We start from the raw sequence: 23777 nt of genomic DNA, 5'->3' as shown, positions 1-23777 counted from the left end.
TGAGAAAAGTGTGACAAAAATATTTTTTGGAGGAACAGAGTATCATGAATGGACAGATAAACGGACGGACACGGTGATTGCAATGTAGCCCTAACTTTAAGAGTTGGAGTATTTTGAATACATATCACCCCCAGTTTTTTGAGTACATGTATATTAAATATATATCACCCCCAGTTTTTGGTGGGCTTCATGTTGCTCAGTGTTTAGTTTCTATGTTGTTTTGTTTACTGTTGATTGTTTGTCTTTTTCTTTTAAGCCATGGCGTTGTCAGTTTATTTTTGACTTTGAATGTCCCTTAGGTAACCTTGGCCTTTCTTTACGTAACTTAACAACATATTCTACATACTCATTATTAGTTAAAACTGCAGCAGCTGTTCTTGGTCTGTTAATTCTTGATGAAGCCCCTAAACTACTGCGGGAAGATCTATTGTAGCTGGATGGTGTGGATCTGAAATAAAAAGGGGAGATAATCTACTGATGAAGGCCCTAAACTACTACGGGAAGATCTGTTGTAGCTCCATGGTGTAGATCTGAAATAAAAAAGGGAGATAATCTACTGATAAAGCCCCGAAACTACTACGGGAAGATCTGTTGTAGCTCGATGGTGTGGATCTGAAATAAAAAAATAAAAAGGGGAGATAATCTACTGATGGGGCCCCTCAACTACTGAGGGAAGATCTGTTATAACTTGATGGTGTGGATCTGAAACTAGAGGCTCTCAAGAGCCTGTGTCGCTCACCTGTATTTACTGATGCTTTGAAAATCATGTAAAACAAGGTAAAAAATCATAATTAATAGTATTAGATATTACGGTAGATATTATAATGATATCTAAGATAATAACAAAAAACTGCAAAATTTTTGTAAAATTACTAACTCAGGGGCAGCAACCCAACAACGGGTTGTCAGATTCGTCTGAAAATTTCAGGGCAGATAAATCTAAATCTAATAAACAATTTTGGCACCTGTCAGATTTCCTCTAAATGCTTTAGTTTCCGAGATATAAACCAAAAACTGCATTTTACCCCTATGTTCTATTTTTAACCAAGTCGGCCATGATGGTTGGAAGGCGGGTCATCGGACAAATTTTTTAAACTAAATACCCTTATAATGATTATGGCCAAGTATGGTTAAATTTGTTTCAGTAGTATCAGAGAAGAAGATTTTTGTAAAAGATTACAAAAATTTACGAAAAATTGTTAAAAATTGACTATTATCTTACTTTGCTGAACATTATTGCTGTTTACAGTTTATCTCTATCTATAATAATATTCAAGATAATAACCAAAAACTGCAAAATTTCATTAAAAAAACCAATTCAGGGGCAGCAACCCAACAACAGGTTGTCAGATTTGTCTGAAAATTTCAGGGCAGATAGATCTTGACCTGATAATCAGTTTTACCCTATGTCAGATTTACTCTAAATGCTTTGGTTTCAGAGATATAAGCCAAAATCTACATTTTACCCCTATATTCTATTTTTAGCCATGGCGGCCATCTTGGTTGGTTGGCGGGGTCATCGGACTCATTTTTTAAACTAGATACCCTAATGATGATTGTGGCCAAGTTTGGTTTAATTTGGCCCAGTGGTTTCAGAGGAGAAGATTTTTGTAAAAAGCTAACAATGACGGACACGACGACGACGACGACGGACGCCGGAAGCCAAGTGATGAGAAAAGCTCACTTGGCCCTTAGGGCCAGGTGAGCTAATAAAAAGGGGAGATAATCCACTGATGAAGCCCCTAAACTACTACGGGAAGATCTGTTGTAGCTTGATGGTGTAGATCTGAAATAAAAAATAAAAAGGGGAGATAATCTACTGATGAGGCCCCTAAACTACTGTAGGAAGATCTGTTGTAGCTTGATGGTGAAGATCTGAAATAAAAAATAATGAGGGGAGATAATCTACTGATTCACATTAGTCAAAAATTGCTTTTACCATTCCTGCTGCTGTTGAATTGGACCTGAAATGATAAAAAAATTACAACAATTCATAAATCAAAGCATTTCAAACATAAAATAAAAAATTTCATTATGAGCCTTAGTAGGCTAAGTAATTCTGGAGGTGGATAGGTGGCAGCACTGGTCCGATCATGAATACTTACATATGTACACCAGTAACATATTGTAAAACTGTTTGTCTGTTACTGCTCTCATACATAGATGGGACCTCCCTAAATCATAGAGGTGGATAGGTGGCAGCACTGGTCCGATCATGAATACTTACATATGTACACCAGTAACATATTGTAATACTGTATGTCTGTTATACATAGTATGGGACCTCCCTAAATTATGGAGGTGGAAAAGTGGCAGCACTGGTCCAATCATGAATACTCACATATGTACACCAGTAACGTATTGTAATACTGTTTGTCTGTTACTGCTCTCATACATAGTATGGGACCTCCCTAAATTATGGAGGTGGATAGGTGGCAGCACTGCAGCTGAAGTCATTTTTACAGTTACACTCAGAATTACTGCTATATCCCAGTTAACGTAAAAATTGGTAACATCTTATATATCTGACTTCATTATAAAGTGGTCTCACACAGTTTACTCAAGTTAAAAACAGAAGATGCAGGGTTAATAGGTTTGAGACAGCAATCCACCATCAAAAATCTTTCTTTACTAAACACAGGCTCTATCAAAATCTCATTCAGAATAAGAACAGGTAATTCAAATACGGAAAAAAATGTCTTTTTTTTCCAACATGAAAAAAATTAATCAGTTATCTCCTTTCAAATAGTTTCACATCTTTAACACAAACTATGAATTTCTTTATACACAACATTATAGGTTTTATTTACAAAGATCAATTTTACATCCTCCAAATCCTTGAATAGAATTTTAAACTTGTTTTTTTTTTCTTCTTAAATCATAACATGTTTGACTTCTAATATTTTCATCCTTGAACCAACTGTCAAAACATAAATATCTATGCTTATTTATCTACAAGTATGATTTGAATTCAAAAGTATTTCCACATAAACTTGTAGAGTATATCACTTCAATGTTACTAAATGCAATGTTTTTTGTAAACATCATTCATGCATTTTATATATGATATACAAACACTTTTAGTTAATACAATTGACATATGTTTCTGATTTGAATATTTAACGTATTGATCACATTTGACGGTTGATATTGAAGTCTCTATGTCTCAGATATAATCTAAAATATTGTTTCCAATCTATATTGACACAATCGTCACTTTTTAAATTCATTTATTAATTTCAATACGACTCTATGACCTAAAACACTAAATTTAAAATCCAAGGAATACTTTATCATAAATAAATAAAACGGAAAAATTACATACAAGTAGTTTGAACTGTATTTTAAAGTCAATACTAAATCAGGTATTGGTTTTCATTTTTATAATCTTAAACAGAACTTAAAGTTTCTATTAGAAATCTGTGTCGAATACTAAAATCCCACATCATACAAAAATGATACAATCCACATGCTCAACCTTAATATCAATCCAGTAAATGTAACTTAGTATTCCATCAAATTGTAAAACATATCAGAATTAATATACACTGAACTGTCCTCTACACTGTCCTCTACACTGTTCAAATTCAATTTTAAGATATCACATAATCACTGAAAATGTGAATGTTTTGGCCACCTAATGAGCAACTTATCACATGATGGCTCCTAAAAAATGAGATCACCTTGGTGACTGTCAAAATTGATGAAAGACGCAATTTAATCAACCATAAATTTTTTATACATGTCTGTGTCAATCTTGATGTAAAATCAGCAAAAAAGAATTAAACTAAATAATTCATGAAACAATTTAATTAACTGCATGAAGTAGTGATCCTGTAAAATTCTGTAAAAGCTCAGACTCCAGATAATTATAAAAAGAAACCTTAAATAAAGTGGCCTCAATCCATGAATAAGAAATCTGTACCAAAATTTGGATACATCTATACAGGTATATAACCATTTGCTAAATCTGTAAGAATTTCCACTTGGTACATTTCTTTAATAACAAATAAATGTTAATAGCACAACAGTTTATATCTATATAAAAGTCTCATTTAAAACTCTTTAAAAAAGGCAATTTGTTATCAATGAATTTATTAAAATTAAAATTCTTTTTAAAATGCTCCAACTACGTATCGATGACAAATATAAAACGTACAATGATTATGATAATGTTCAAACTTGAACAATCTGAAATCTAAACTTCAAATAACTAATCATATTCAACACAATCAATTATTTTTGAAAGAAACAAAAATTTCATATCATAAATATATCCATAATTATCATATTTTTGATTGACTGTTAAAACATAATTCTTTGGACGATTATTAAATCTTGATTTTATTTTTATTAAAAAAGCACTTCTGAATTTTTCTAGTTCTTTATTATTTGTTAAAAACATTATGTCAACAAGTCTGAGTTATGCTTGAAGTATCATTCACACTTGTCACTAAGCTGAAACTTAATCTCAAACTGTCAATTGCATGAGAGTTTATGATTTTTAACAAAATATTAATTTGATAACTTTAATTAGATAAATTATAAATCATATCATTACAAAACTTATAAAAATCAATATTATTCCAATTCAATATCTATGTTACATACTTGTTAATTAAATGTTATGGGTATTTAGACAACTATGACATAATACAAAGAAATCTAATCTTTTCAGAATGCATGTTATAGAAACTTATCAAGGGGAGATTACTCTTCTTTTTTATAGTCATATATAATTTAAAGACTATGACTTTTTTCTGTGAAATAAATTAATGAATTTTTTATAATCATATTTTACATAAAGACTTATCACTCTTTTCTGCAAATTAAATGCATGTGGTTCTACATCATGTACATGTTTGCCTACAAAAACAATCGTTGGAATGTGAACCAGATAGTCATTAAATTTATAAACATTTATAAAAATGCAAATCTTATTTCTGTTTAGGTACAGTACAGTGGCTTCTTTTTATGTTACCAGTGTGCCATTTTCATTGATTTTATTTTAGAGGAAAATCACAAATTAATAAATATTTGATGAAATACAAATTTTAGTTAAACATTATACAGTGTATAAAGGCAAATGATAAAACCATGAAATAAATTTAAATATATGTTTTTTCTCCAACCCAAAAATTGTTACAAATGAAAAATTGAATCCAAAGTTATATTAACCAAAAAATTTCAAAATACTCAAAAGATCACTCGGTTTAGAATTTCTACACGTAGATGATTTATATGAATTAATCATGAGAACAATGAGGCATGCACAACATGAACCATGTTCTCAATAAAGTGAAATCTTAGCTACAAAATGATACATTTATAATTCAAAAAGTCTTATTAAACTTTAATATAAATCAATACACTTTCAATCTGAACTTTTTAATGAGTTTCTTTTTTATTATTTTCATTATTCCTAAAGTAAATGTTTAAATCGATGTTATCCGTCTAAACCATCTTAGAGAGAATTTTAAATATCTGCTACAAAGAGGTTTTAAACATGCAATTGTGTCATGAATAATAAAATTGGTAAATCGAAAAAAATGGTGGTTAATTAGATTAATGATTTTGTGGGGACTGTGGGTGCTTGTCTACTTACAATTTACTGTTGACCCAGAGACATCTCTCCTAGCCTGTATGTAATTTTGATAGTAATGCAAATGTTGAAATTAGAATAGCAATACTTTAGTTGAATTTACTTAAACATTTAATTCATTTGATAGTTATCATGTGTTGTTGCCAATTGGGGGGTTTACTTTTTAATTCTCATCTTTGATAGGTTTATAAGGCAGAATCAATGATGACTCCTTTCCTCCGTTTATTAGACTGATCAAACAAATCGTTGTTCACACACATTTGAAGTTTCGAAACAAATATTTAGAATTTTTGTTAATTCATCATTGCAATAAAAGGGAGTCATTATGTGAGATGAATTTAATAATGAAAAACTTTTCACAAGGCTCTTAAAACAAGCTTTAAACCAGATTTAACACATTTGTGTGTAGGATTTTGAAAATCTTATTGATTCACACTGTATTGGAAATCATACTTTGACCTACATGTATGGTTATTCGTTTTTCGTGTTACATGTACATGCATCCCCATTTCTTGATCTCTTCGTGCCAGTTCTTAACTTTTTACATCTATACATGTATATACCTTTCACTCTATCAAATGATCAAATGACCAAATATTCTTATTTTCTATAGAATAACAGCCTAGTACTTATAATGGGGTTGGGGAGTATAAAATTAAATCCTGATTCTCAGTTTAAAAAAAAAATTGTATTGCCATTCAAAAGAAATTTATTCTGAATTAAGTTCAATTTGTTCAAAAAAGTTTAAAAAAAAAGCGCATTTTCTGCAATAAAATTTCATCAAAAAAAGAGAAAAAAAACATAGCATCCACTTTCATCAACTAAGTTGGTACAATATATTACTTACAAAGTGACTTGTATTTTTCATACATTGTTATCGGGCAGTGTAATTTGCTTGCAGTTACAGATATATTTTTATTGTGCCTGGATAAAGATTTTTAAAGTTTATATCTAGATTAATTACCGGTAGTAAGTTTTATTTCACATTATAAATGAGCCATAGAGCGTATTAAAACCTGAAAGCATTAGAAAAGAATATCCCACTTTAGTGTGGTCGGTAAAATAGGATGCAAATCCTGCAAGTCTTTGCAGATATTAATATTTGTTGTATAACACGCCTCAGGGTGTCAGCGAAATTGCCTATGGTCGGTCTTTCATTTGATCAATCCTGACACCCCTCAGCGTTTTATACGACAAGAAAAACCTTAAAATATGCATTATCTATAAAATTTACACACATTTTTTTTTTAAATTAAGAGAGTAATTCATAAAAAATACTAATATACTTCTGGGGTTCAATTCTACAACAAACCAGAAGTATGTTATGTTCAATGACTTTAAGCATTGAATAAAAGTATATTACCCGGTTCCTATATTTTTCAACTTTTAATAACTTATTACACTTACCTGAAGAATGTTTAAATGAAAGACATGCAGCTGCACAGTGCCAGATTTATAACGATTACAATCGACACCCTGTATATATACCTTAATCAAGATAAAAATCTTCTAACATCAAACTAAACAAACAGATATTGTTCTAAGGGCAGTTATATAAACTGAAGAAAACTGAGAATGCTTTGTTTAAAATGCAAGTCAATTAAACTGTGAAAACCTCCAAGTTTGGAAAACAAAATAATCAATTAGTCATGTTTAAGGGAAAAACTTTGTTATATAAATTTACCTTAATCATTATGTAATTAATCATTATTGTTTAGGACAAAAAACGACTTTAGCAGACTTTATTTGTCCTAAAATCTTTGCTGAAACATGATCATTTTTGATTGATTGATATTGGACTTTAATGCCACTTAATTTCAGGGCTATTAGATATATCATTGTGGCAATTTTTTTTTATATTGATTGAGGAAGTGGGAGTATCCATACAAAACAATGCATATACCTTCAATAGGAAAATTGGACATCATAATTAAGAAAAAAAAGTTGAACAAACTTGCCACGAGTTGGGTTTGAACTGACACAACCTCAGTGTTGACAGGCTAGTGATTACTGTAGATAAACTATTAAGACCACTTACCTTATGAGGCCCCCTTTTGCTAAAGCCAAGTAACTCTTATCATGATTATAGAAAGAGTATATGAAGATGAGACTTTAGACTTTGGAATTTCCAAAATGGCCACCGTTGCCATGGAAACAGCAAAAAATGTAAAAAAATTTCAAAATGCTCCATACTGAACAACATTTTACAGAAATGTTAACTGGTATATTTAAGAATTTGGAAAAGAATACCAAATCAATCAATAAGTAGCTGTGCCAAGAGCACATGCTACACCCTTATTGTGCATTTTACAATTGTTACGAGAATATAATGAATTAAAGAAGTTAAACCTTTGTGAGAAGCAGCTCACATACCAGGCCCACACCCCCACATGTCAGTGGGCAAACAAAATTTCACCAGATTCAAAAGACACCTATGAAAGAATATGCACATCTCCATAGTAATATTGTCCTCATTAACTACAAAGTTTCATGAAATTTTCTGTTTTGTGGTTTCAGAGGAGTTGCGATAACAATAAGGTTGCAGTAGTGTATTTAGGCCATTATTCTTAATTCAAAGGGGCATCACTCCTAGAAAGAAAAAAAAATGAATCATAATTTCCTGACGATACTTTATATATCAACATTATAGTGTATCCTTATTATTCAAATGTTTCATGAAATTCTGATGTGTGGTTTATATATTTATCATTTGAGTTGAGGAATTTTTTTCCCCATATTTATCTAAAACACAACATAAATGATACCAGTATATACTTACAAATAATTCATTTCTGCAAGATTAGTATAAATAAATCCTTTCTTTTATTGTGAATTTATATTGAATTCATACTGGTTAGAATTTTAAAACAAGTATCCATATTTCTATCTGAAATCTTGCATGGTATGCTAATCAATTTACTTCAGGTAAAATCCAGGTGAACTTAATTGTTTGTATGTTTACATGCAGAGATACTTTGATTAAACTGACAAAAAATGTATATAATTCCACACTTGGGTCCACAAACTAGACTCCTGTCAGAAAGTGTAGGCCTGTGTGAGAACTAATCTCAGATTGTGAAAGCCTGTGTGAGATCCAAGCTCATTTTCAAAGCCTGATTGGGATCCAAGCTCATTTTCAAAGACTGAGTGATATCCAAGCTTATTTTCAATGTTTTAAAAATGAAAAACTGTATGCCATAAAATGTGCTGTCATTTAGATTTTAAATTCTTGTTCTTCGGGAAATTATTTGAATCTAATATGTCCACAGTTATAAATTCAATAAATTTCTACAATGAATTAAATCAGACAAAACTTCAAAGCATTTACACTCATGGTATTTGTTTACAGTACAATAAAATCATGAAAAAAATAAACTTTTTTTTAGCAATTATAACTGAGATATTCATTTCCTTAGAAAGCTCACATAATAAATGTCATTAAATGTGTATAATTTTAGCTGTCAAAAGATTACATGAGTCATTAAAAGTCATTTTATTGACTGATATGTTCAACCTCTTTATGAAAAATAATTAATTTCCAATTACAGATTTTGCCATATTCAATGACTAGCTGTATGGCTAGAGAGGTTTAATATCCTGCTAACCTCTTCCACCTGATTACTAACAAGGTTCTATACTTTTTGGATTAGTAAATATCAGATTTAAAATGGTGAATACTCTAAACCAACTGATTTTCACTGGTGATATATATCATGTATATATAGTATACTCAACTTTTATTATAGCAGAACAAAATGTGAACCAGTATATGGGATTTCAATATCAATTGTTAACATCACTTAAAACTTTATTGCAAAGTATCTCCTTAATCTAGAATTTTAAGGACAAAAAACAAATCTACCATGAACAAAATTGGTATACACTGGTTTCAGGAAGATCATTTTTAGAAGTTATAATCTAAAAGTCATCAATAAGCTGACAGGCTGTCATAAAAGGTACAAATGTAAGTACAGAAAGGTTGAAGTGCCGGATGATATAAGTTACATACTGCTATGGTGTTGATTGGCTGCTGTCCCATTAGTACTATTGAAATATTTACAATCATTAAGAGAGTATTGCATAACAATACATACATGTAGTTCCCTGCCGGTTAAAAATTTCTTGTAATGGAACAAAATGATAAAAGAAGTGTGGAAAACTGATTACTAAACTTCGTGTATTTTTTAAGTCCAAGACCCATAACTCTGCAAGAAAATTATCTAAATGGTATCAAAATTCAAACTTGACCTATAACTTGTTATGGTTAATCAATATAACAAATATGAAATCAATATCTTCAAGCATGAAGGAAAAAAGTGTTGAAAACAGATCACTTGGGTGAATTTTCTAAGTCCAAGGACCGTAACTCTGCACAAAATCACCAGGCCTGAACAAACGTGAAATGTAACTTGTCCTGATAAAACTATATACTAATTATCAAATCAATATCTTCAAGCACAAAGATAAAAAGTGTGGAATACTGATTTGCAGGACTGATGAAGGACAGACTTAACTGACAGACAGACGGACAGAGTGTAAACATTAAGTCCCCATCTGCTTTGCCAGTAGGCCTAGGGGACTATAAGAAAAATGAAATAGTACATTCTAATATGACGTGCTTCTTTCCCTTTGTAAACAACACCGTGATAAAATTCTTGATATATCTATACTTAGTGCAGACTCAGAGATGTACATAATAATGGCTGCTACAATATACCTCCCACTTAAATCCACATGTATCATAACCTATGTGCAAACGCTGTGCCGATTTCGCTGTGTTCAAAGTTGCAATTGTGAAAAAACTACAGAACCTTAATCCTTATTCTGATGAATAACAAAAAAAATAAATGCATTAGAGCTCAGAAAAATGTACAAAATCAAAATAAAGTGAAATTCCGTGAAATTCCATTAATGCTTCTGGCACATGAAAGTAATTTCAAAACATGATCATGTCATATGAATAAAAACGCTAAAGCTGAAGGTTTTTCCATTTCGAGAACCCTCCAAATTCGGATAATATTACATTAAACTGGAGTGTTAAGTTATGTGTTGTGTTGTTTTATTTAATTTTCTAGTGCATTATTCGCACATTTCAGCTGAGTTCAGCAAGACAACATGGCGGCTCCTCAGTTACGAAATGTCAACTGTGGATTTGACGGTAGTGACTTGACTTTTATAACTATCATACGACAAGTACTGGAACTTTTTAATCATAAAACAAAGGATTTTTGATATAAGTGTGTGTGGGTAGGATTTCACTATATATATCGAGCACTACAACATATTCATAACTGGTGGAGGCATGTCTGTACATAGATAAATGCAGATCACAGGTTCTACATACAAATGTATGGTTCCACTACAAAGGGGAATAAAGATACAGAGGTAAGGTAAGGTAAGGTAGCTTACAAGAAAATGTTAATTAAAAATGGCAAATGTTGGGGTTGAGAATTAAAAGAATTAAAAAAAAATTTCTAGCAGTTATTTAAGAAAAAATTCGTAAAGGTTCCGCGGAACCCAGTGTCTCGCCTATTTTTGCTGTTAATCACAGGCTCAACAAAAATGAGGAAAAAAATTAATAAAAATATTCCTCTCTGTACTATCTTTTGATTGTAAGTAGCTTCTGTCCAAGTTTGGTAAAAATCCAGGATAGTTTATGAATCTAATAAATGTTTTAAAAACTTAAACTGCAGACTGTATGTAATGATAACTGGAAGAAAAACAAAGTCCATTTATAATTAAAAAACGGAAAAAATGGAACAAAATTTTAACAAATTTTCCTTCTATATACTAGCTTTTAATCATAAACAAGCTTCTGTCCAAGTTTGGTACAAATCCAGGATAGTTTAAGAAAGTTGTTAAAATCTAAAAAAACTTTAACCACAGAGTGAATGTAATGTTAACTGGCAGAAAAACTAAGTCCATTTATAAGTTAAATACGGATAAACAGGATTTTTTTTACAAATTTTACTTCTGGATACTACCTTATGATCATAAACAAGCTTCTGTCCAAGTTTGGTACAAATCCAGGATAGTTTAAGAAAGTTGTTAAAATTTTAAAAACTTTAACCACAGAGTGAATGTAATGTTAACTGGCAGAAAAACTAAGTCCATTTATAAGTAAAATATGGAAAAAATGGAATTTTTTTTTTACAAAATTTACTTCTGGATACTATCTTATGATCATAAACAAGCTTCTTTCCAAGTTTGGTAGAAATCCAGGATAGTTTAAGAAAGTTATTAAAATTTCAAAAACTTTAACCACAGAGTGAATGTAATGTTTCCTGGCAGAAAAACTAAGTCCATTTATAAGTAAAATACGGAAAAAATGGAATTTTATTTTTACAATATTTACTTCTGGATACTATCTTATGATCATAAACAAGCTTCTGTCCAAGTTTGGTAGAAATCCAGGATAGTTTAAGAAAGTTATTAAAATTTCAAAAACTTTAACCACAGAGTGAATATTTGTGGACGCCGCCGACGACGACGACGCCGACGGAATGTAGGATCGCTATGTCTCGCTTTTTCGACTAAAGTCGAAGGCTCGACAAAAATTCATGCAAACTATAGATTTACTAGGAATTTTTAGCTTTATCTAACAGGGAGTAAAATAGAACGGCCATACACATGGCATACCCATCCTCGCTTCAGTTTTTTAAATAACTGTATTTGTCCTAATAGAATCGCTAACGATCAGGATAAAATTCAAATATCAAGGCCCAGGCCATTCGTACATTTCCAACATTCTATGGCTTCCGTGAATTATTTCTTAATTAATACATAGTTTTCACATATGGGATTGGCAACAAAGAAGTTTTGAAAACTTTTATAAATCCTAATTCTCCTGTCTCTGCTGTCTCATCATAGACACCTCCCCCCTTTTATGTTAATACTGAAATCCCTATCCCTGATAATACTTATAGTTATAGTAAATAAAAATGATGATGTTGTGTCAAATTAAGGCTCACTCTGGAATTAATTAAACAATGCTCTTTGAAAGCTTATGACTCTGCAACAGAAGGAAAGTCCAAGAACATGCAGGGGAAAAACAATACATTTCAACTCATAAGGAAGAAAAAAACATGGGTGAATGGCACAGAATTTTTTTAAGCATTTGGAAATAATTCATAAAACATTATTCTTAAGTAGGTATTATGAAGAGTGAAGTTTCTCAAAATATAGAGACCAAATATGAAAGCATTTACAGAAAGAGTCAAAAAGCTATTGCTCATTCACACTTTTTTAAAAGATTAATAAAATTCAAATAAAAAAAGAAAAGAAAATAAGAAAATAATAATCTGGATGGAGCAGCTATTTGCTACATGAAAAAAAATGTAAATAGTGTTGTATGCTTTAGTTTTTAAAGGAAAATAACAGTAAACATGAAATTTAGCTTCAATTGCACTTTGTCTTCTATAAAAAAAACAGGCAATGTTTTGTGTTTATTCTACCCTATACAATCTATCAGCCCAAAGATGGTGAATTTTACTGGAGTTTAAAGTTCACTTTGTATGTAACCATGGTAACTGTCAATAAGGTAACCTGCCTGTTGTAACGTTGGGAAAAGATCAATTGTGTTATTTTTGCTTGTGCATTCACATGAACATTTTAAAGGAGCCTTTAGCATACATCAATGAGTCAGAAACCTAACAACAATATTAGATACATATGTTATAAGTTGTAATAACACATCTCTTTATTCTTTCATACTCCTTTATCTACATTAAGCCTCTTAAAACTACTAATTAATATAAGTGTGTTAATAAAGATATTAGGCATAATTACAATATAAAATAGACAATGGAAAGGGGGGAATGTGTCAAAGAGACAACAACCTGACCAAGACAACCAACATGACCAATGGGTCTTCAACACTGCCAGAAAATCCCGCACTCAGAGGAAGGCTTCAGACGGTTCCTAAACATGTGTACTTTCATGTGAAAATGGACGTCACACTAAACTCACGAATATGAACATTCTTTTATCACAGCCTTCCACTCACTCAATCACTGGATTCTCAAATGAATTGGTAAAGTCTTATCTAAAATTATTTGCCTTGTAAAAATTACAATTTCTTTCTGGTGAATGTTTGACCTATAGTAACATATTGTTTACATTCGAGTCTTTGGTCATTCAGGGGATAGTTGTCTCATTATTTTATCTCCTTATTTTTATACGTATTTTACAATACTCCATCAGCTGGTTAAAATAATTTAAATAACAGTTAGCAGTCATTGACATTTGTCATCCATGTACGAGTGAAATTGTACCGTACATAAAAAAAAAAGTAATTTTGGATGCTGCATGTTGTATCTAAACTCATTATAACATCACACGCATTGTTGTATTATCCAATAACTGTTTGTAATACTTAACTACACTTAGAATATTGAAAAACTTATAAGAGAAGGATTTCTTGTTGCTGGACATACTCAATATTTCTCTACTCTGATAGTCAACCAATAGAGTATTACACACCAACTAAATAAGGAGATGTGGTATGATTTCCAACAACTATCCACCAGTCCAAATGTGGTGGATTTTATAGCAACTATAGGTTACCAAATATATTATAATGAGCAAAACCCATATACTGTATGAAAATATAAAAGATCACAACATGACAAAATGTAAAATAATTTTAACAAATAAAACAAAAATCCTTATTTAAAAAAAAACAATAAATGAAAAAAATGACAGACAGCAACTTAAACTACGACCACAAAGCCTGCATGCTGACAATTACAAAATTCTCTTTTTTCAAGAAAGGAAATCTATGGTATCTGGTTAAATGTTTCCATTGCTAAATGACTGAGGTTTTCATTCAATATTACATAATAAATTCTCTTGGATGTATTTCAAAAGTAAATAATTTAAAACAATAGATAATACTAAGAAACAATGATCAAGGTATAGACAAATGGCTTAATACACAAAACTTACAATAAATTGTCAAAAATATTGATTTCTTCAAAATAAGCTTACAATTTATGATACCAGCAGAAAATACTATTTAAATAAATGCTTTAAAACAGAAAGGTTTATAGATTACCTGTTAAAAAAAGATATATCAGAGGAGATTAAATATTGACTGAAACTTTCACAAATTGTAAATATTGGCGGAGGTTATCTTGTTCCAAACCTTTAGAACATTTGATAGAGATTGATTGCGTACAGAAGAATATTTATCATGGCATTCAACTTAAATGCGTTTCAAATTAAAGCATGTTTGATATCAAAGTGTTTTAAACATACCAGTTCAATACAAATTTAAGTAGACATGGAGAAGGAAACAAATCTGTGGTCAAAATCAGTAAACCTTCTGTCTGTCTGTCTTGAAATTTTGAATGGCTGATAAAATTTTTATATTTTTTGTTTTAAATCGTAATTAGTTTATGTATTCCAGAGAAATTTTGTTCCAACTGATTTATACAGTTTATTGTCCAAATAATCAACTATTCAGCATCATTGCCAGATCTCTTTAAATATAAAGGGTTGCCAGGAATTTTTGGAGGAAAAAAGTCTCTAACTTGAAATGTTTAATATATTCTACTTAGAAAATTTATTATCATTTGCAATAATAGACAAAAACTCGACAAACATAGTCAAAGTTTTCGTTTCTGTTTCCTATATGTAGTATGCATCCAATAGTTCCTGTTATAAGACATTTTTTTTAGATCTTGCATTATTGATAATTTTACGAAAATTTCCTTTGATCTTATACTGACTGATAATTTCCTTTCTCAGCGGAGTCAAGTGATATGAAAATTATCGCTAGAAACTGAGGGGGCACGTGTTGTTGCTAATGAAATTGACATGAAATTAGCAAACGTCGTCATAGGCAAAATAGCAATAAACAGATTATCATTTGTCATCTCAACTCGATTGCTTTTCTTGCTTTCACGGTACAGGCTCAAGCGAGAAAATCAATCTCTTTGAGATGATCAACGATAATCTATAATTATTGATAATTTTTGCTGTATAAGTTTCTACCTATAAATTTTATTTATTTTTTAAAATATGCAAAAACTAGAAAACTAACAAATATTTAAAACATTCCATATTTGAAGTAAATGACTTCTGAAATGGAATCATCCAATGGTTCAGTCATTTGACATTTTTGTAGATCCTGTGTTGTTGATCATTTTTGATTTTTAAAGTGTCTACCCATCTATTACAGTTTTCAAGATAATATGCAAAAAACTGGAAAATTAATCAAAAATCCAAGACCCCCCTTCTCATGTCTGCTACTTTCTTTTACTTTGCTAAGAGTTTTCCCCAAATATGGCAAATAAAACATCAAACAAATTTACCCTCCCCAGTCCATAAAAAAGGATTAAAATCTTGGAATTATTCCTAATGTACTGGTACATTTAGAGGCCAAAAACATAAACTGGTTGCACTTTAAATACCCTCTTATAATACTACCTATGACTATTGGATTATGCTATACATAAAATCTTTGCAGGAAAGGGGGACTACTCAAACACAAACTCTTACTTTTTATTGATGTTTATTTATGCATGCATTTTTCATACTTTTATTACCATGCCTCATATGAGGCCTTACACACAAAATAAAAAGTTTCTGAAAAGACTTTCAAAATCTTGGATGAAGACAGAATTACATTTTTGTAAATGTCAAAACTCTATTTACTCCTCTTAACTTTGACACACGATCACAACAGACATTGGATAGAATAAAAGTAAAGGAACAGTGTTTCTATTGATGTTCGTGTATCATCTTAAATATAAATGAATGAAATATTTGCCACTGGACTACATTCTATCCATCAAGTGCATGAAGGTTTTCTGGTAAAGATTGAAATTCAGTTTTTGTCGAGCCTACGACTTTAGTCGAAAAAGCGAGACATAGCGATCCTAGATTCCGTCGGCGTCGGCCACAAATATTCACTCTGTGGTTAAAGTTTTTGAAATTTTAATAACTTTCTTAAACTATCCTTGATTTCTACCAAACTTGGACAGGAGCTTGTTTATGATCATAAGATAGTATCCAGAAGTAAATTTTGTAAAAATAAAATTCCATTTTTTCCGTATTTTACTTATAAATGGACTTAGTTTTTCTGCCGGGAAATATTACATTCACTCTGTGGTTAAAGTTTTTAAAATTTTAATAACTTTCTTAAACTATTTTGGATTTGTACCAAACTTGGACAAAAGCTTGTTTATGATCAAAAGCTAGTATCTAGAAGGAAATTTTGTAAAAAAAATAAATCCATTTTTTCCATTTTTTACTTTTAAATATGGACTTAGATTTTCTGCCAGGAAACAACACATTCACTCTGTGGTTAAAGTTTTTAAAATTTTAATAACTTTCTTATACTATTTTGGATTTTTACCAAACTTGGACAGAAGCTTGTTTATGATCAAATGCTAGTATCTAGAAGGAAATTTTGTTTTCTTCCAGTTAACATTACATTCAGTCTGCAGTTAAAGTTTTTAAACATTTATTAGATTCATAAACTATCCTGGATTTTTACCAAACTTGGACAGAAGCTTCTTACAATCAAAAGATAGTATCAAGAGGAATATTTTTATTGATTTACTTCCTCATTTTTGTTGAGCCTGCGATTAACAGAAAAAGTAGGCGAGACACTGGGTTCCGCGGAACCCTTACAAATTTTTTATAATGATAATGCTTACTTTGGTCTAGGCCTGGAAGGTCTAAAACTGTTACCATGGTTACTATCCTCCATTTGGTCTGTAGAAGCAGATTTAGGTCTCATATCTGACCACACAACTGATCTCTGTTGTAATATAGCTGTTGTCATGGTGACATGGTAGACTTATGCTTAAAACTTCTGAAACATAAAAACATATCAGTTTTTGAAATTAGCTGCTAAAATTGAAAGGAGAATTTGTATGTTTCTTTTGAGTTTTCATTTGAATTTAGGGATTTCCCATGTGTTTAATATAGTTAAAACTATTTATGTGTTCAACACTGCTTAATAAGAACAGTTGTAAAATGGGTTCTTTTTATTTTTGATTCAGATTATTATGAGATACATGTATGTGGGTAATATATGCACGTGAAATTCTATGGCAGTTTTGTTTTACATGTACTATACAAAAAAATTATAGATCTGTCTGCAGTTCATCAAAGGTGCTCACAGTAACTACAACGTACAGTCTGCAGTTTATTGTCATATTTATGAATATGGATCAAATGGATACAGTTTATATAAAAATAAGGAGATGTGGTATGATTGCCAATGAGACAACTATCTACCAGAATCCAAATGATGTTGATGTTATCAATTATGGGCCATGGTACAGCCTTCAACAATTAGATATTTATTTTAACCAGAATGAATGCATATATCTGACTATGCAGTATGGGTTTTGCTCATTGTATAAGGCCATACACTGACCTATAGTTGTTATTAATGTTAATATGTAATTTCGTCTAGTGAAGAGTTGTCTTATTGGCAATCATACCACATCTTCTTATTTTTATACATATATCCAAAAATAACAATTGGTCCGGGTACACAGTTATCGTCCTTTGATTTTTGTTGTCCATGAATATAGTCCCTAGTGTGGACAGTGTGTTACTTGCTAATTTTTTTTATACCCCTTCCAAATTTATTTCTCCATGTTTTATGACTCAAATAGCAAGTAGGGGGGTGAAATGACACTGTAAAAAAATTTGGGTCATGAATTTTAAAGTAAAGTAGTGATTTGGTCCAGCTGAAAAATGTTAAAAATTAGCACTTCGGAAGCTGTCAAAAGATTTGAAGACCCCCTTAACATAAAATTGTCCATATTTTGAGTTAGAGCCGATGAAGTTTTCTATAATTTTGATATAATTTGTCCCAAAAGTAGTACAACACACTGTAAAAATATTACTGAGAAAGCGCAGGTGGGATTATTTTAATTTTCATTTATTGTCTAAAAGAAATGCACTACGAAATAACTGTGTACTCGGACCAATTTTCCTTGATCCATCTACTAAAATTGGTAACAACAAGAATGCATGTATGAGTTGTTACATGTTCAAATGAAGTGGATGTATGCAATTATAGGCAACCATACAGCCTTCAACAATGAGAAAAGCCCATACCTTATAGTCGGCTACATGTTCTTTTACATATAATATTGTGTTGGGCAATTTGTTGTATGAAAATGTCAATTTGAATATTGCAATTGAATTATACATGTATTAGATTATTATGTTATTAAAATGTCAGCAACCAAATCTACATTAGAATTTTGTCTTAATTTATACTAAGACTAAGGAACTTAGTAAAGAAATACTTTAAATTCCAATGATCATGACGACAGAGAATCTAAAGTAAAAAATTCATAAGGGTCCCACGGAACCCAGTGCCTCGCCTACTTTTGCTCTTAGTCGCAGGCTCAACAAAAATGGGGAAAAAATGATTAAAAATTTTAGAAATCCAGGATAGTTTAAGAAATTAAAGTTATTAAAATTTCAAAAACTTTAACCACAGAGTGAATATTTGTGGACACCGCTATGTCTCGCTTTTGCGACAAAAGTCGCAGGCTCAACAAAAAGAAGTAAGAAAGACATTTTAAGAGAGACAACTCTGATTCAGATGCAAGGAATAAAAATTCATGGTGTGCTCAATAATTAATATATTATTATACATTATAGATGAGGGAGGTACTGATTTTTTTTTTTTTAATGTAACATTATTAGATACAATCAATTTGGCACTGTGACAATACAAGCATCCGATCTACATGTACTATACATAGTATCAAAAGACCTGACTGTATATCACAGCCCAACAGACAACTCTGTAAGATCTTGTCTTACGGTTAGATGAAAGACTTGGCTGTATATCACCTGTAGCCCAACAGACAACCCTGTAAGATCTTGTCTGACTGTCAGATGAAAGACTTGGCTGTATATCACAGCCCAACAGACAACCCTGTAAGATCTTGTCTTACTGTCAGATGAAAGACTTGGCTGTATATCACAGCCCAACAGACAACCCTGTAAGATCTTGTCTGACTGTCAGATGATTGAGATGGTAGTACATGTATATCACAGCCCAACAGACAACCCTGTAAGATCTTGTCTGACTGTCAGATGATTGAGATGGTAGTACATGTATATCACAGCCCAACAGACAACCCTGTAAGATCTTGTCTGACTGTCAGATGATTGAGATGGTAGTACATGTATATCACAGCCCAACAGACAACCCTGTAAGATCTTGTCTGACTGTCAGATGATTGAGATGGTAGTACATGTATATCACAGCCCAACAGACAACCCTGTAAGATCTTGTCTGACTGTCAGATGATTGAGATGGTAGTACATGTATATCACAGCCCAACAGACAACCCTGTAAGATCTTGTCTGACTGTCAGATGATTGAGATGGTAGTACATGTAGTCAACATCAATTTTCAAATACATGTACCAATATGTCATGAATGTGAAAGTAATAAAATTTTTGAAAATCATATTTTAATTTGATATATATCTATGCACTATCTCTCTTATTCTGTCACAAATTTATTTGACAAAATTTTTTTTATGTGGTAAACAATGTGTAATGATTCTGTATTCCTATGCAATTTTACAATTTTGAAAACCACATCAGTAATGACAGTATTGATTCTAGACTGGAGAGGACACAGCAGCTTACTATGACAATTTCTTAGTGAATATGTAAAGCAAAATATTGTCCAACAAGTCCAATTAAATGATGTCACCTAGGACAAAATTTCATGATTATTAATCATTATATTTTGTCCCCTTCTATGAAATAATGTCCATAGAAAGGCAATTTTCCATAAGATTTTTTCTATATAAAGACAATATTTCATAGCTTGATAGAAATAATGAAATTTTGTATCACTGAACATGCTAAAGGGTGGTTATAGTTTTATTTTGTCTATATTGTCACAATATTTGATAGATTGATTGTCATGATATTTGTCTAATTAAAAGGGTCAAAGAAATTAAGACTTTGGACAATGATATAATTAAAGTGTTTTACTTTATTGAATACAATGTATAACAAACAAACCCCTGTTTAATAGATACAGTTCCATCTGCTATAAATATAATCAAAGCCTTAAAGGCTGTAAAAGCAATTGCTGCCATGCTAATGTTTTGTGGACTTTTATTTTTCATCCACATATATATAAGAATTAAACCTGACAGGAGTGTTGTCTAGTGAGAAGTAAGAAGGTTTTAACTTTATATCAATAAAAAACTTTAGCAGAAAGTCATTTTTAATATGTTTTATATTTCACAGGGAGACGACACGTTTACCAGGCTAAAGTTGGGGTCAAATTTACATGTGCTGAAACATATACAACTCAAAAAGAAATTATCCCCTGGTAGTGTTTGCAGAGACATATAATACATGTATTATATGTCTCTGGTGTTTGTAACTGGGCAATAATTTCCTTTATTGATTTAATTTTAACAATTATCATAATTAATTTAAATTTAACCATTCAATTAAAACATTTCAACTTTCCAGACACAAATGTTGAAAAACGGGAAAGAAATAAAATATCTTACAAGACATAAACATGTAAAAAATAAATATATATTTCAGCTTACTAAAAATATTTTCATAATGTTACTTTGTCTTCATTTCTTAAAACTAAGTCCCAAACATTATTGCTCAGTTGATATGTGTCATCCTCATGCGGTACTAGATAACTATAATTCTCATGCAATCCCGAAAAGGGGGGTCATCACAGACAAATATGACATTAAATCGTCATTATACGAACAAGAACAAACAGCTCTTCGTTGCTTTGATATTTATCAATTTTCAGGAAACATTGCGAAAAATGATCTTCAATATTTCGAAAACATGTGAAATAAAATTGCAAACACGGTGGACCGTCGAGAAAAAACACACGTAGTAGACTTGTCCACTGGAAAGACGAGGATAATGGTTTTATCATTTGTCATGCATACCCAGTTTTGATTATGATATCCAAAAGGACGTACTTTTTTTCAATCTATGAAACTAGAAAATTCCAAATTGTAAATATCTCTTCATCTGGACTTGGCATCTATCACGTTTTGACGGGTCCATTTCATTAGTAATGTGATGGATAAATCTTACGGAGTTATGACAAAAAAGGAAAACGAACTTATTGTTATGTGTTTTTAACAAGGGTTTCATTCCGCTAAATTATTTGCGCAAACAAATCAACGAAATAGGTCAGTTAAGTTTGTCTATTTTTAGATTACAGGTAATCATTTGACACTACGTATAACCTGTGTAGTGATTTTGATTTTACGATAAATTTATGAATGAACGATAATTTTATGAATGAACAAGAGCACCTGGCCTCTTTCTTAGAGAAACACCAATTAAACATATACATGATATAAAACCGTATTTGATAAGAGATAATTCAGTAAAATTATCAATACTAAATCAACAACTGAAGTGATTCCATATTTTGTTGAAACATCGTACGAAAGGAGAACGGAAATTCGCAGGTATAAAAATGCACTTTTTTTCACTCGGACTTCTATGTTTTTTGATAGTCAAACGGTTGTCCCCCTAAATACAAAAATACATCTACAAGAACATATGCTGAAACCTCTTAAATCCACTAACGTTTTTCAAAAGTTTCAAGCTATGTATTGCATTAGAAAACATACATAGGTGTTTAAGGATGACAGACCAGGAGCCTGTTTAACAAAATACTATTGCTTGATCTGGGCGGAGTCTCTGATTTGCGTCACAAAGATGGCCATATGCGATGGCATAAAAGCAATTGCTTTAAAAACAAAGAGATGACACTGGTTAGGATTGCCAATGAGACAACTATTCACCACAGTTCAATTTCTTTGAAGTGGTCAGTAATGGTTACATAAGCTATTGTGGGTCACAGAAAATCCCATTCCATATACAGTATAGGCTATAAGAAGCCCCACCATGAAAAATGTGGAAAAACTGACGACCTTAATAATACTAATAGAATTTATATAAAGTAATAGACACTTGAGTTATTTCATTTGTAAATTAATGGTCATTTGAAACTATTCAATGTTAACACATATACATTTTTATGTATACATGTATATATCAGTGTATATTTGTTTGTTAGATACAATAAAAAATATTCAGTTATAAAATATTTGTGTACTACAGATGAGAATTGTTTGGTGCAGCCAGAGACATGTCTCTGGTGCAGCTTGCACGGCTATATACACACCACATAAATCACATAAATCATTTATCAAATGTAAATTATTCTGTTATGTGAGTTTTCATGGTTTTTTTATACAATTGTCTAGATTGCATTGCATATTATGCAATGCAATCTAGACAATTGTATAAATGATATGTTATTTATGCTACATGTAAACGCCCTCCTGAGGTCCAAATTTGGTGAATAAAAATATTTTATTCTATTCTATTTTGTACTTTTCATGGACAATATTTAGAACTAAGAATCCAGAAACACTCTCACAGTTAGTTTAAACAATACATGTATTTAATCTGATAAATTATCACATAGAGAGTATTCCACATTAAAACATTGTGAATGACAGCAGAGAAATATTGTCCAGACTGACCAATTTAGGCAATTCTCAGATCCGGACATCCTGGCATTTAAATTTTTCAAGGGGTGATGCCAATAGGAATCCTCTAGATTTTTCTTCTATTTAAAGGTGATTACTGATTATTTATATTGCCGATTATTTTTTAACCAGAGGATATAGTATGATAAAAATCAAAATGGAGATATTATATAGTGTCTTTAACAATATTAAAAGAGTAAAATTACTATATTTAACTGGTGTCGATATATATCAATTAAATTAATTTGCATTGAAGTCTATGGAAAATCTAGAGGATTCTTATTGGCATCACCTCTCAACATTGTTTACATAACACAAATGCTAATCATTGATTGGTCAGTTACATGTTGTGATGTCACTGCAGATCTGAGAATTAAACAAATAATAAATACACTATTTCATTTAAAAAAACATGTCCTGAACAGTATTTCAGTAGTGTGCGATAAAGAATTTGTCTTAAATTAACTTAAGAGCAAAATAATTATCAGTATAATACATAAACCCATTTTCTTACGATGGGGTCTTCTAATCGTAGAGAAATCTTAGTCCGCCATATTGTTTCTAAGTACGCAAAACATCATGGTCACAATTGGGTTTGAATAAAGACG

General features: G+C 31.0%; 1 protein-coding gene across 7 annotated transcripts in view; it reads right to left on the bottom strand.

Annotated features, from left to right (window-relative positions):
* The window catches only part of LOC127717903 (repetitive organellar protein-like), a 52310-nt gene extending 28558 nt beyond the window's left edge, over window positions 1-23752 (bottom strand). For 2 of the 7 annotated variants that reach the window (XM_052223757.1, XM_052223758.1), the window contains exons 1-3: window positions 23684-23752; window positions 17269-17426; window positions 347-448 (exon numbers count right to left, since the gene is read on the bottom strand). In XM_052223757.1, coding sequence (XP_052079717.1) covers window positions 347-448; window positions 17269-17396 — 230 coding nt within the window. In that variant the 5' untranslated portion in view covers window positions 17397-17426; window positions 23684-23752. Of the gene's footprint in view, window positions 1-346; window positions 449-2105; window positions 2177-2227; window positions 2290-2341; window positions 2893-7009; window positions 7089-8381; window positions 8408-17268; window positions 17427-23683 lie in introns of those variants that run through there. The other 5 variants (XM_052223763.1, XM_052223764.1, XM_052223759.1 and 2 more) reach the window with 5 other exon arrangements.
* Window positions 23753-23777: the final 25 nt, after the last annotated feature.

Source organism: Mytilus californianus, unplaced genomic scaffold, assembly GCF_021869535.1.
Source record: "Mytilus californianus isolate M0D057914Y unplaced genomic scaffold, xbMytCali1.0.p SCAF_10, whole genome shotgun sequence".
NCBI classification, from domain to species: domain Eukaryota; kingdom Metazoa; phylum Mollusca; class Bivalvia; order Mytilida; family Mytilidae; genus Mytilus; species Mytilus californianus.
Note: the sequence above shows the minus strand (reverse complement) of the source record. Positions and strands in the feature narration are given on the sequence as shown.